A 14,849-nucleotide genomic window follows, 5' to 3' on the forward strand; every position below is an offset into this window, starting at 1 on the left:
GTGGCCATAGCAGACGCGGCTCCTGGCCCCCCATGTCTCCAGCTGACTGACCCTACTCCCATCCCAGCCCCCCTCCCAGTTCAGTCCCCCACCCAAGCTGCTTCCTAGTTCGGTCTCCTACCCAAGCCCCTGCCGGTCTCCCATACAAGCCCCTGCGTCCCCACTGCCAGCTTTTTCCCCCCCGTGCACTCCAAAGGTTACCATGTTCTGTTCTGTGTTGTAAAATACTTTATTTCCCCCATTAAAGTGTGTTATTCCCACCCTAACTCCGTGTCCCTGGTGCTTCGTGGGGGAGTGTGAGGGGTGTGGAGCTGGTGTGGTGTGTGGTGCGGTGTGTATTTGCAGGTGGGTCAGGGCAGGCCCTGCGTGAAGGCCTGGCACAGGGCATCCCAGACCCTGACCCCATTCCTCCGTGCCTTATGAAACTGGGCAGCGGGTGGCTGCTTGTAGCTGGCCCCTGGATCTGCGGCCCAGTCCTGCATAAAGGGCTCCTGGCAGCCCTCCACAAGGTTGTGGATGGCACAGCAGGCGGCAATGACCGCAGGGACGTTTGGGAGGCTGACATCCAGCCTGGTGAGGAGGCTGCAAAACCTCTCCTTCAGCCTCCCACACACCCACTCAACTGTGCCCCTGGCATGGTTGAGGCGACCATTCAAGGTGTCCTGGGCTGGTGTGATGTGTCTGGTATAGGGCCGCATGAGCCATGGGTGCAGCGGGTAAGCAGAGTTGACCACGATACAGGGGGCATTATGATGTCCCTGGCTGGGAGCTCCCACAACGGGTCATACATGCCCTCCTGCATCTGGCATCCCAGCCATGAATTCCGGAACACCTGGGCATCATGGGTCGTGCCTGGCCACCGACACAAGTCCAGGAAAAGGCCCCTCATTTCTACCAGGGCCTGGAGTACCACCGAGTCGTACCCCTTCCTGTTAACATAGGCGCCCCTGCTGTGGTCAGGAGCCTGGAGAGCATCATGCGTCCCATCCAGGACTCCAAAACAATTGGGGAAACCCAGATCCGTGAACCTGGCAAGGGTGGCGTCCAGGTCCCCCAGGGTCACAACACATTGCAGGAGCAGTATGTTGATGGCTTGGACGACCTGCGGGGGAGGAAGGAAGGGACGTCCAGGAGCACCAGACCGGGACGCCCCTTGTCCCCCGCCCTCCTCAACAGGGCTCCCTACCCATTTCCTGGTCACCCCCTCCCCCAGCGTGGGCCCTTGGTGGGGGCTGGCCATACCTCACTCAGCAATGCTCTGATGGTGGCCTTGCCGACACTGAGTTGGAGGCTGCCGGCTCTGTGGCTGTTGGCGGTGGCCAGCCACCGTAGTGTGATGGCCACCCTCTTCCGTACTGGGAGCGATGGCCACATGCGAGTGTCTCGGTGCTGGAGGATTGGGGCGAGCCAGTGGCGGAGGTCCTTGAATGTCTGCCAGGTCATTCTGAAATTCCTCAGCCACTGCTTGTCATTCCAATCCTCCAGCACCTGCCAGTCCCACCTGTCAGCCTTGAGTATGTGTGGGCTGTCGGTATTGGGAGGGGCCCTTTAAGGGGTCGGCTCGCTGCAAGCTTGGAAGGGCTTGTTGCCCATGCAACCCCATGCCTGCATCATTTCCTGGCCCCTTACTTTGAAGTAGGGGCTAATTGTGTGTAGATGTTTAACTTCAAAGTAAGGGAGGTTGCATTTTGTGTGCGGACGCTCAGTGTTAGGATCTGTACGTTATTACTAAACAGTCATACTCATTTTTAAAATTGTGTGTTTTACAATCATAGAATCAAATTAGTTTTAAGGCAAGTGTCAAAGTTTTATAACGACAGGTTGAACCTCTCTCATCATGAGCAATAATTCTGTCGATGAATATAGGGACACTAGCAGTTGCCAGACAGGAGAATTCAATGGGCCATGGGAGGTCATTATTGTCTAGCACGTTACCAACACTTTCACTGATTACTGGACTCTTAGAAGACACTTTGGGGGTAAATTACAGCTAAATAACAGTACAGAACGTTGAGAGCCAGGACTGGTGACTGTAAACAAACTTCATGGAACTGCAGGAAACTTGGCCACACCCATGATAAGTGGTTGTCCGGATAACTAAAATCATGCTGGATTATGGTTGTGGCAGACGAGAGAGTACCAGATTAGAGAGGTTCAACCTGTTGTTGAATTTGACACAAGATCTCATCACCCACTAAAATAAACACTTTATCACTGTATTGTCCATTATGTTTTGTGCTCACCACATGTGGTAGCAGTGCAATGTGGTGAAATGCCACTCAGCAGCTCAGTAAAGCCACACATGGGGCACGTGCGGCACCACAAGTACGTGGCGGCAGCGGAGGAGGCAGACCTTGCAGCCCTTTTCCCGGTGCAACTGCTGAGGCGTTGGCTAGGAGTCACGTGCCATGCCCTGCGATGCTGCACTGGCGTGGCTCCTTCTCAGCATGGCTCCTGTGGCTCTAGCCGGGAGCCACGAGCCACACGCCTCCTGCAGCTGACGCTGTCCTGGCACAGCTCCTTCCCAGCGTGGCTTTCAGAGCTGCATGGCTTGCGGGCTGCGTGGCTCTGGTGGCGCTGCTCTGGTGAGTCACTGGGAATGGGGGAGTAGGGTGCCTGACTGCAGGAGTTGGGGGGTATGGTGTTCGGCTGTGGGGGGCTGTGCCAGGTGGGGGGCATGTGGTGGTTAGTGGACTTCCTTTTGGATCCCACTGCTCTACTATGTCTGCACATATCTTGTGATTCCATTAATTAATCATTAAATTACACAAGTTGTTTATCCTGGAGACAAAAACAAAACTAGTTGTTTATTTGCCAAAACTAAACCCAAAATGTAGTTCAGATTTTACAATCTGATACACCATTAGTAAAGCCAGTTGTTGCCAGCCTTCTCTCCCCGAGAACTCATTAGTATTTGACATATCCCAAGGCCAGAAAAGACTGTTGTGTGTATTTAGACTGACCTCCTGTTTATTTCAGGCCACAGAAACTTCCTGAAATAACATTTTTAAAACTAGGATGTCTTTCAAAAAATTGCTCCATCTTGATTTAAAAATTGCTGGTGATGGAGAATCCTCTGCAGATCTTGGTATGTTGTCTGTTTGGTAAATTGCAGGAGTGCTTACAAGCTACATTTCAAACATGCAAACACATAAGAGGGGGAAAGTGTTGTATTTGTCAAAACAGCATGCACCTTGTTTGTTTCAGTAGCTGTTAGCAGAAGGTTAACTAATTTTAAATCCATGGTATCACTTGAAAAACTCTCAGATGCAATCAATGACTAGCTTTAAAGTATTACTGAACTTGCAAATTTGAAACATTATACTATGACAGCATCTTCTTAGTCACATTTGCCAGAGATTAACTTCACAATGGGGTCCTAAACCAGTAGTGTCGTCCCCACCCCCGCCCCCGGTAACAAAATACAGTTATTTACACATTTGTGTCTGCATCCAGCATGTGGTGTCCTTTTACTTAGAAAAGCAGTGCTGGTAGAACGGCATGAGCTTTGGGTTACTGCCCTGAGTATTTTTGTTTTTTATTCAGCTAGTCCAATCTTATGTTTAACTATGACTAAAAAAAGTTAGTTTGCTTTAAACAGCTTTCAGGGTCAAGCTAGCAACCTTGAAAGTACTTTTTAAAGAAATAATTTTTAGTTTACTGTTGTTACTCATAATACTTTTAACATGTAAATCTGTGATCAGTTTTCAAATGTCATGTTTCCATTTATGTAACTGTATATATTTTTTAAATTGTGTAACTGGGCATTTTAATTTTTTTTCATTTGCATCAGCATGGTGATCTCACGGTCTTGGACTATTCTGGGAACTTGTTTTCCATCTTCACTGTAGAGTGAACTGTGCTGTACAGTAGACCTGCCAGTGTGTTTTCAGAGGTGGGATTGTCTTGTGTATTGTGTTTTAAAGCATTGTTATGAACAAAAATAGGTTTTTCCTTGTAATTTTCATGCCGCAAGATACAAATAAATTTTATGTAGACTGCATTTTCTGCTTGCTCATAGCATGAAAGCTGTGACAGTTGGGGCATGAGAAAAGTACCCTGACTGATATAGTTATGCTGATAAAACTCCCAGAGTTGGTGTGACACAAGAGTGCTTCCTGTGGCATCGCTAATGTCAGTCAGGAGGTGATGTTCCCACACGGGCAGAAAAACTCCTGATGGTCTTGTTGAAGTACAGAGTAATATGGCTACCTCTCTTGTTACTATTCCTCATGGTCTGTGCTTCATCTACATCAGTGGTTCCTGAACTTTTTGGCATCACACCCTCCTTTTGATTTTTGAGAAACCCTCACGCCCCCGCTTCTTCTTTACCATCATCCAACCCCTGTTTAATAAAAAAAATTGGATTTGTAATTTAAAATAAGCACAAAAGCTTGATATAAAAATTTTATTTAAAAATAAGTGTTAATAGTTTTTCTTGGCTGCTTGTGGGTGCCTGGTGCAGTCCCAGCTTCCTGTCTGCCTGAGCCCTGTGCTGCCAGAACTGCCCGTCCGAGCCAGCCGAGCCACATGCTGCCGGGGCCAGCCACCCGCCTGCCAGCTGCCTGAGCCTGGCGCTGCCAGGGCCAGCCGCCTTCCTGTCAGCCCAAGCCCTGTAATGCCAAGGCCAGCCACCCAAGCCCTGCAAGCCCCCCCACCCAGGCTCCTCCCCTTCCCCAAAGCCAGGCACCACTAGCCACCCACTCTCACCCCCTCCCACCTGCCCTGAGCCCGGCACCCCCAAGCCCCCATCTTACCCCATCCTCCTCACCCTCCCATCCCCAGCCCACACTAACTCACCTATGGAGGCGGCAGTGGGTCCACATGGGTCTTTGCTAGCTGCCTGCTTTTTATAGTGGCAGTGCCAGGTCGCCTATGTAAAATGGCTGGGGCTGAGAGCCGGAAGCAAAGCCCGGCTATTTCTTTGGGTAAGGGGAATGATGTATGTGGGCGGGGGAAGCTATGTTGCCTCATGCCCTCCGTGGAATTTCTTCATTCACCCTCAAGGGGGGCATGCCACCCAGTTTGGGAAACCATGATGTACATTATGGGGCTATGCTAACACAGCTGTGGATTCATAGAATCTGTGGTGTGGACACAGCCTTAATCTCTCTTTGTCCCTTATGTTGTCACTTGGAGCTCAAGTACAGCCACTGGTGTTTTGTATGGAAATATTTTAATTTTGTATAAATTAATGGACCAAGCCACAGTTTTTATCTCGAGCAGTGCATGTCATTTTCCCACTGGTTTAAAGATAAGATTTGTACAAAGATCAGGAGGCAGTTAGATATAATCTTTGTGTGGTAGCTAAACTTTTATTATTAAGTACCAGGGTGGATAAAAATTGATTTTTTTTAAAAAGAATTTTAAAAATTGGATTTTTAAAAAAAAAAAATCACTAAAATACTATATTTCTAGTTTAAAAATAATTTACAATCAAATCTCATCACAAACATGCTGCACCTACACTTAGACTCATAAAAATAATGGTTCTAGTCTGTCCGGTTTGACTACTAGCACCTGCTTGTTGAAAGTCCTGAGCTTTCACTTTCATTTCTCAGCAGACTAAAAATTAGCATGTACAAAGAAAGACAGAAGCTGGATGGGACTGTTTTGATATGTGATGGTGGATCTTGGCCAAGCATGGCAGAGGAGGTAGTTAAGACACTTTCTCAGAGGCAGAGAGACAAAATATAAGAAAAGAAAGAGGCAGCATAAAAAGAACCATGGTGTGAACTAGAAAGAAAACAGGAAGACATGCAGCACACACCCAGGTTTCTATATTCCCCTGCAATGTTGGCACAGAAAAACTGTCATGGCTTCTGGACATAAGAGACACCCTATCTGGGAATATTTTGAAGAAATTCGTTCCCTGGGTAAAAAAGGAAAACATGTTAAGTGTAAGCAGTGCAAGGAGATGCAGTGCCTAGTTCCAAGAATGAAAGATCGTAAGGATAACTCCTTATTGGGAGAAAATGTTATGGCTGAACGTATGGATATGGCTGAGTGGATCCACTGGGTAGTGCCTTAATTCATTTTGCAATGGATCATTCAAGACTCTCCATGCTTTTTAGTATAAGTGTGATTTGACAAGCAAATTTCCAGTCTGTTTCTAGAGTTGCCAGTTCCCAATGAGTGTCATTTTCTTATCTTATATGCCAAAATAAGGGGCATGGATTATGTAACATTCTGGAAACAGACCATAATGATGATGCTATGAATCTATTCCCTGTTTTACTTCAGCATAACTCACAGAACCCTCCTTCGATACTTGTTTTCTCAAAAAACAGAAGTTCCAGTGAATTCAGTGGGGCTTACTCTTAAAATTAAGTGCTCTGTAAGCACAGTGAGCCTGAGCTTTTTTTGTAACTGAACTTAAAACAATGATTATTTTTGGTGATTTAAATCAGTCTACCCTGGTATGTACCTTATTGCCTTTTCTGATCTTGCTTTGAGATGGTTTTCCCACCTTGAGAACTACCACTCTGTGCCTTTTGAATTTGTTTTCTGTTTCTCCTATTTTTGTCATCTTTGCCTTTTGTTTTCCCTGTATCATCCTTAGTTCCATTCCTTTTTTACTGTGTGGACTTCCCTTTGCTCGCTTCCTCCCATTTTATCTACTGAATTGATTAGCGATGCAATGGCTATTGAAGGCAAGCAACCCAGGATCATTTAGGGTCTTGTGTTAAAATTGAATTGTGAAGAACAGTGTATGCATCTTGATTATACATAATTTTAAAAGTATGTTTGTGCTAACTTAGGAAGAGAACACTGAATTTGTTGATCTTCCCATTTGAACTAAGAAATATAGGGGCTAGAACCCTAAATATTTCAGTTGAAAAGGATTCTGCCCAATCTTAATGTATCGGATGGTCTGCATAAACAATTCTGAACTGGTGAGGTGTTTAACATTTGTGCTTTAGCAAACGGACATAGTCTTAAACACCTTATACTGTCTAGTACAGAACAGGTATACAATTGCATAGCTGCTGTTAGGTAATCTGTCATTATACAAGTTGCTGTAGATGTGACATATAAGGAATTAGTTGATTTCAGAAGAGTTTAAAGTTACGTACCCTTAACAAAGTGAGCAAAATGCAAAAGGCTTCTTTGCATTTTTTCTGTAGAGCTTTATCACAACAAAAACTGTTACAAGCATTGATTTTTTTTTTATAGGTTTCATGCAGTAATTCTATGTTCAGATATTTCTACATCTTATGATGATTGGAATAGATCTTTTATCTAATAATACAGGTATTTTACCTATATGTTTGATAATATGGCTGTAACCTTGGTGCAGGGTTTTCCCTGTTAGAAGGATGTCTGGTCTTAGCTGCTGATGAGCTGTTGGTTGGAATTGCTCCCTACATAGAGTGCTAGAGTTTAAAATACTTTAATCCTCTTTAAGCTGTTAAAGGTGCTGAGGAGAGAGGAGTTGTAGATTTCAGTGGGTGACATTATTTGGAGATCCTTAGGGCTTCGCAGGGATGCATTAGTTTGGTAAAGTAGAACATCTGATTCTTCAACAGAAGAAATGACCTGGTTTAATTGAATTTCTATTTATGTAGCTTAGTCTGCTTTCTGGCAGGGAAGTTTTGCTCTATCTCCTTTTGTTGGATGGGGAAGGGCAAGAAGATTCACTTTTGTCAATCCTAGTGTTTATATTGGCTGTGGCTAAGATATTTTAAGATATTTGTCTAAGCAGTTATATTTCTGTAGGACTCTGAGAGACTTGAAGGCTATCTCATTTTTATTGGTTTTTGTATATGGACAACACTCAGTCTCTGACTAATTTATGTGGCTGTAATTCTGGATTGTTACAACGTGCCATGGATCAGTTTGGAAAAATTTAGTACAAATTTGATTCTTTAACTGAGTCTTTAACTGTTGCTTTTGTTTAACTTTGCTGCTGCCTAGGTAGAAACTGAATGTGCAGTAAGTAGGAAGATATAGCAGGTTCTCTGTGGACGTACATATTTTGTCAAATCGAGATTTTTATCCATGAGCCTGTTAATCTTGTGGTCTTGTTACCTTTTCCTTGCTTACCTCTCCCTTTATCTCTTTCAAAACTTTCTGCACAGTTTGCTCACTTCAGACAGCGAAAAACAAAAAGTGACAACATGCAGTCACAGAAAAAAGCGGCAAAGAGGAAGGGCTCGTCTGACCAGACGCATGACATTCCAAAGGAAGAGGGCATGATAGCGGCCCAGGATCCTGCTGTTCTTACAGATCTCAATATCAGTATGAAGAGCGTGAGTGAAGAGACAGAGACAATATTTGAAAGTGAGGTAAGTCTTACTGCTCACCATGTTTCATCTAAATCTGTCAGCAGCTATCGGATAGCACTTTGAGCAACCATATCTGTGTGTGCATCTGTGACCTCTATAAAGAACTTGCAAAGCTCTTCTCTAGCAGTGGCCACCAGGGATTGCGCACGCACCCTGTATGTGCATTCACTTCCTCCACACAGAAGCCTAAAAAGTAGACCGATCTCCAGCCACGAGCCAGTTCCTTCTGTTTAGTCTGTCAGAGAGCTGAAAACTCTTTATGTTCCTTCTTATGTAGATAGTTTTGTAATAGTCAGTCTTTGGTTTCCTAGTCTTTTTTTGTTTTGTTGCCTTTTGGCTTGCAAGACAAATAGTTCTGTAGGTAGTAAGTAGTTGCACTACTTTTGCATCCTCACTAGGCATCATAGCTTATGTATTGTGTGGAAGAGTAATTCTGCTATAAAATGGACATGTCTGTTTATATTATTTCAGGGAGAGCCGTGCAACTTCTACCTGTATTATTTATAAGATATTCAAAAAACCCATAGTAATCTAGAGTCTCATGGAGAAATCCATGAGACCACCTTCTAACTTCAGTTGACCCCTGAACTCCTCTTGAGATGTGAGGAGTAAGGGAGGTCTCCCCTCAACCTTACACAGTAGAGATGGCCAAGTTAGCTGAGCTTAGATATGTCAATTCTAGCTGCGCAATTGCCATAGCTAGAATTATGTATCTGTGGTTGACTTACTTTGTCTAGTGTAGATGTTGCCTCAGAGAGTTTCCTTCCCATTTTGTCCCAGAGCACACATTCACTATAGGTGGGTATTTTCCTCACCAAGAACAAAACAGAGCTTTCATAGTAGATGCCTGTAGCCCATTACATGCAACCTTCCTCTCTGGAGTGACTCTGTATGACTGCAGCGCCCAGGGGTCATGCTCTGGAGTACCCTGTCCCATGGAATATTCCTTGACATTGCAATGGGGTTCATGGCTCCCCAGGCTCTATACCCCATTGGCAGACAGGAGTGACTCTCACACAGCAGATGGAACAGAAGGTTTATTAGATGACAGGGGTACAGCCTGCTACAGACCCGTCAGCCCAGCAACCAGAAATAGTCAATCTGACCTATACTAGGGGGAGGAGGATCCCCAGGGGATCCAGTCTCCTTTATTTATCTCCTGCCTCCAGAGTCACTCCCCACTAACGGTCCAGGCTTCTAATTAAAAAAACAGCCAGGCTACATCCCCTCTTTGTCTTGCTGCCGCTGGGAAGCAAAGGTGTTACCTAGTCACCTAGGTTACAAATGGCCAGGCCTAGGCCAGTCAGCAGGGCCGTCATGCCCCATGTGAGCCACTCACTGACGCATACATGCACCACCCATTTCATCACAGACATGCCTTGCTGAATGCTTCTTAGGCCAACTTCAGAGTGGAGCATGTGCTCTCTTTCTGTTGTCAGCTGCCAGCAGTTCAACAGAAATGCAGTGTGTAGTCTGGTCACACCATTGGTCCCACCTCGTTACGCTGCATTTCCTTTTGAGGTTAGTGGTGCACTCCCTCCATGACATAGTAATCTGTCACTTGAGGTGATGAGAGGTGTATATTTTACTTACCTCCTGAGCACATGTGCTGGGAGAAGACCTTTGAAGCTACACACAGGGGATGGGAGGGGGGAGCTAGCTCTGGGGAAACTAAGAATTGCATTCTTTGTCTGTACATTGTATAGCACCAAAAGGGCCTGGTTTCTAGAAGCTTCTGTAACATAAAAGGATAATTCTTTGATGGCACTGTTATTGCAGGTCACAGTATTCTAGGTAGCCTTTGATTGTTGGGATTATTAACAACTGGCCTAAACTTTGAATTTTCAGTGGGGGCAGGTTAAGACTGTCTGTAGTAGGTTTCTAAGGGATCTGGTCTAGGGCTGCAGGGTTGACAATGGAGGGCCTGCTGAAAAGGTTGCTGAAATGCTCTCTTTACCTATTGTTGATGCTGCTTGTCTCCTTCAGGAGGTCATGCCATCTGCAGACAAGAGAGGTGTAGTACTTGGCTTTGAAGGTCCATATACAGCTTTGATAACACTGAAGAACATACTGGAGTTCTTGATGTCAGCATAATATTGGACTTCATCAGCTTTTCTCTCCCACCGCTCATATTGCATTTTGTGACGTTCAGTCTGTGCTTGAGTCTGAAGATGCTTGAAACAGTTGTGTTTGGAGATTGAGGACTGATTGTTTTGCCATACGAGAAATGCGTTCTGTTTTTCTTTTAAGATCTTCATGATGGTCTTATCGTTTTCATCAAACCAGTCTTGATGCAAGTTGGTAGGTCAAGAAGCTGGTGCAGAAGTGATGTCTTGATGGCAAGTCCCACTCTGTGGATTCTGTCTTTTTTTTTTTTTTTCTGGCCTGCCTTTTCAAAAGAAGGTGTGACGTCCCATTGGTTCGCAGATGTATCCTTCCTCTGCAAGTTTGGTCTCTTTGGACAGCTGTGTCAATGTTACAGTGTGCCGGTTCTCTTGCTATGAGGGCCTTTCTTCTCTCTCCTGTTCTGTCCAAAAGGGTGCAAATGTGCCATGATCCAAATATTATCTATCTTTTCACTGTTTTTTGACTGCTGTGAGCGTAAAACTGCCAGCTGCGACATGCTGGCCAGATTGGTTGGGACAAGCAATTCTTGGGACACCTTTTCTAGTCCCCTCCCTCATTTGAGGCTAAGCAGTGCTGCTCTTTTAAGGGAATGGGCTACAGGGAATGGATCACTTGATTATTACCTCTTCTCTACATTCCTTTTGGCACACCTGCCATTGGCCACCATGACAAGATAGGATGCCGGGCTAGATGGACTTTTGGTTCTGGCACAGTATGCACATTCTTGTATTTTTATGATACTCATATAGCCTAATGAGGGACAATGCTAGACGATAGTTAGGGATGTGTGTTTGAAGTACTTTTTTTCCTATATTGAAGCAGGTTTATTTGTGGTATTTGCATATTCATAAATTAAGGATTCCGTAATGTGACCTGCCTCTGTGGTAGAGTATCTAGTTTGGTGAAGGTGATTTCAAGTGTGTTAAGGTGTGTAACTGGACTTTTTCCTCAGAACATATTCTGTGGCATGTGAGTGACTGGCTGTAGGTAACAGTTTTCTTGGTGCATTTCATGTGCTTGCTAAATCTGTGAAGGTAAGTAGCAAGATCTGAGGGTTTTTTGTTTGTACAGGTCCATTGTTGAAGCTGACTATAGTGTCCAGGAAACTGATGCAGTTGTGTGAGTGTTCCAGAGACATTTTGATGAGTTGGTGGTGCTTGAAATTGTGATGAAAATCTTTGAGGAAGTTTACGTTGGTGTTTCTCAGACATAGCATTGTTTTGTGGTGAACGTCAACCCATAATTGAAAATTGGGCATTTATTATTTTTCCATACGTTAAACATGAGTTTTTCCTTGCAGCTGATTGACTGTATTTGTTCTCGTTGACATAATTTTAAATGAACAAAAAGTATCCCTGAGTACATAGTGTCAAGGGTGGTGAGGGAAATTCAGTATAATAAAATGGAATAGCTTTATTATTGGCGCTATAGTTGCAATTCTCTTTTAAAATTTGCTGCTGGAAATCACATTTAATCCTCAAGTTATGGTAAAGTATGACTGTTGCATCAAATGGAGATGCAATCTGACTGCTTTTCTTAAGAGTTAATAGTTCCCCCAACTCTGTTCAGCTGTCCCCCAACTCTGCTCAGCATTATTAGGGCCTTCCATGAAGCCGTGAAGGGGACCATCGTATATGACGGATCCACATCCGAACCTTTTGAGATTCTCAGCGGAGTGAAGCAGGGGCGTGTGCTGGCTCCAACGCTGTTTGGCATCTTCTTTGCTGTTTAGCTCAAATATGCCTTCGGAACTGCTACAGAGGGCATCTCTCTCCGCCCAAGAATGGATAGCAACCTCTTCAAACTGTCGATGCTTAGAGGGAGGACCAGGGTGCTTACGAAGCATCTAAGGGAGTTCCTTTTTGCTGATGATGCAGCTATTGCTGCTCACACTCAGCCGGAACTACAGTCACTCATAACTCGCTTTGCAGATGCATGTATGGAATTTGGCCTCACAATCAGCTTAAAGAAGACCCAGGTGATGGACCAAAACGTGGGTAGCGAGCCATCTGTCAACATGCTAGACTATGAACTGGAAGTCATCCATGAGTTCGTGTACCTAGGCTCGACAATCTCGGACAACTTGTCACTTGATAGCGAGATCAACAAGCGCATTGGAAAAGCCGCCACAACGTTCTCCAGGCTGACGAAGAGAGTATGGGCTAACAGTAAGCTCACTGTACACACCAAGGTGCAGGTCTGCACAGCCTGTGTTTTGAGCATACTGCTGTACGCCAGTGAAACATGGACTTTGCGCTTAAAACAAGAGCAGCGGCTCAACACACTCCACGTGCGCTGCCTTAGGCGCATACTCGGTATCTCGTGGTGGGACAAGGTCCCCAGTAGCTCAGTGCTTGAGAGGGCAGGCACCGCCTCCGTATTCACCCTTCTCAAACAGAGGTGTATGTGCTGGCTGGGCCATGTCTCACGCATGACGGATGGCTGAATACCGAAGGACCTCCTCTTCGGCGAACTGGCATCTGGAAAGAGGCTGAAAGGGCGACCTAAATTGCGCTACGAGGACATGTGCAAGCGTGACCTCAGCGCGCTCTCAATCAGTGTGAACACCTGGCATTCGCTCGCCTCAGACAGGCATGCCTGCAAATGGAGTGAAGGAAGCTCTTGTTATGTATGAAACTACCTTGGTGAAGGAAGCGGAAGACAGGAGAGCCCTCAGAAAGATCTGTGCCCATGGTATCAGAGCGACATCTGCCTACTGCCGCTCACAGTGTGGAAAGGACTGCCATACCCGGATTGGATTGCACAGCACAGAAGAAGCTGCTCGAATCAGTCCAACTGGGGTGCAAACCCATGATCCCTCAGGATCGAAGGATGCCTACTACTACTAATAGTTCCCTTGAAATGTCATGAAGTATTTAAATTTAAAGTGTCTTCTCATTCAAATATTTATTTGTAAATTATCAAAATAAAGATGATGCTGTTTACAATTTCAGAATGTTGTTATATAGAGGTCCAAAGGTAGAGGCATATGATACAAGGTGCTTACAAAGATGGATTAGTAGGGTGATTATCCTAGATATGCCAAAAATTATATTTCTAAATTTAAAGTAAACCTGTCACATTAGTAAAGTAAATACCATTCCTTTTCTTTTCTGAAGAAAGATTTTCTGTATGTTGAGGAATATGATCAGCTTGATGCCCAGATGTGTCAGAATAGAATTGGGGAGCTGGAAAAAAGACTTCTGGACAAACGGGAAGCACTCAAAAGACTCACTGAAGAGGTGGATGACTTACTGAAACAGCTTGCCCAGCTTAATGGGGCTACTCATCTGCAGGTACTATTACTAAAATAACTTACATTTTAAGTCATCTGAAGAGGTTACCTGCAGCATTATGGGTAACAGTGTAATTTCATTAAATATCACAGCAGTAATACGAGTTGCTTTTGACCCCTTCCTTTCCTGATGTCTGAGTGTACCTTTATATATGTTTAGGTCTCAAGAATTTACCTATTTTGTGGTGGAATCTTGAGGGTCTTTCATTGCAGCCGATGACCCAGTCTGTCAACCATGTTTACCCAGCTGGTTCATCTGGATTTGATACTGCAGTTTTCCCTTTGGGAACTTATGTCTAGTGGTAAATATAGTGACCCTGAATACCTTTGTAAGATAAACTATTATTCAGCCTTAACAGTAGGACAAAATAAGAGGATTTTTTAAAACAATGAAAGGTCTTCTTTCATGTCTGTCTTATGTAGAATCCTAGAATCACCTCAAAAAAGATATATTGGCATTAGAAAAGGTTCAGAAGAGGGTGACTAAGATGATTAGGGGTTTGGAACGGGTCCCATATGGGGAGAGGCTAGAGACTGGGACTTTTCAGTCTGGAAAATAGGCGATTGAGGGGCGATATGATAGAGGTATATAAAATCATGAATGGTGTGGAGAAAGTGAATATAGAAAAATTATTTACCTTTTCCTATAATACAAGAACTAGGGGACACCAAATGAAATTGATGGATAGTAGGTTCAAAACTTTTATAAAAGGAAATTTTTCTTCACACAGCGCACAGTCAACCTGTGGAACTCCTTGCCCGAGGAGGCTGTGAAGGCCAGGACTCTATTAGGGTTTAAAAAAGAGCTTGATAAATTTTTGCAGGTTAGGTCCATAAATGGCTAGTAGCCAGCGGTAAAGTATGGTGCCCTAGCCTTCAGTACAAGGGCAGGAGATAAATCACTTGATCATTGTCTTCTGTTCTCCTTCTCTGGGGCACCTGGCATTGGCCACTGTTGGCAGACGGGATACTGGGCTAGATGGACCTTTGGTCTGACCCAGTATGGCCATTCTTATGTTCTTAGCTGTGTCAGTCTTATCCAAGATACCCAAACTGTGGAATCTCAGTTCACTTTTTCTTGTCTGTCTTTTGAGGGATGATCTTCATATCCAGCCGGATTTTTTTTGTCTCAGCTCACG

The 14,849-nt window shown here is 44.5% G+C and overlaps 1 protein-coding gene across 7 annotated transcripts in view; it reads left to right on the plus strand.

Moving 5' to 3' along the window:
* PCNT (pericentrin) overlaps positions 1 to 14,849 on the plus strand; it is a 175,901-nt gene that overhangs the window by 8,006 nt on the left and 153,046 nt on the right. For 6 of the 7 annotated variants that reach the window (XM_075002108.1, XM_075002112.1, XM_075002111.1 and 3 more), the window contains exons 2-3: positions 8,082 to 8,288; positions 13,535 to 13,711. In XM_075002108.1, the coding sequence (XP_074858209.1) occupies positions 8,082 to 8,288; positions 13,535 to 13,711 (384 nt within the window). The remainder of the gene's footprint in view (positions 1 to 8,081; positions 8,289 to 13,534; positions 13,712 to 14,849) is intronic. The other variant, XM_075002113.1, reaches the window with a different exon arrangement.

The sequence above is a fragment of the Carettochelys insculpta genome, chromosome 8, assembly GCF_033958435.1.
Source record: "Carettochelys insculpta isolate YL-2023 chromosome 8, ASM3395843v1, whole genome shotgun sequence".
Taxonomy (NCBI): Eukaryota; Metazoa; Chordata; order Testudines; family Carettochelyidae; genus Carettochelys; species Carettochelys insculpta.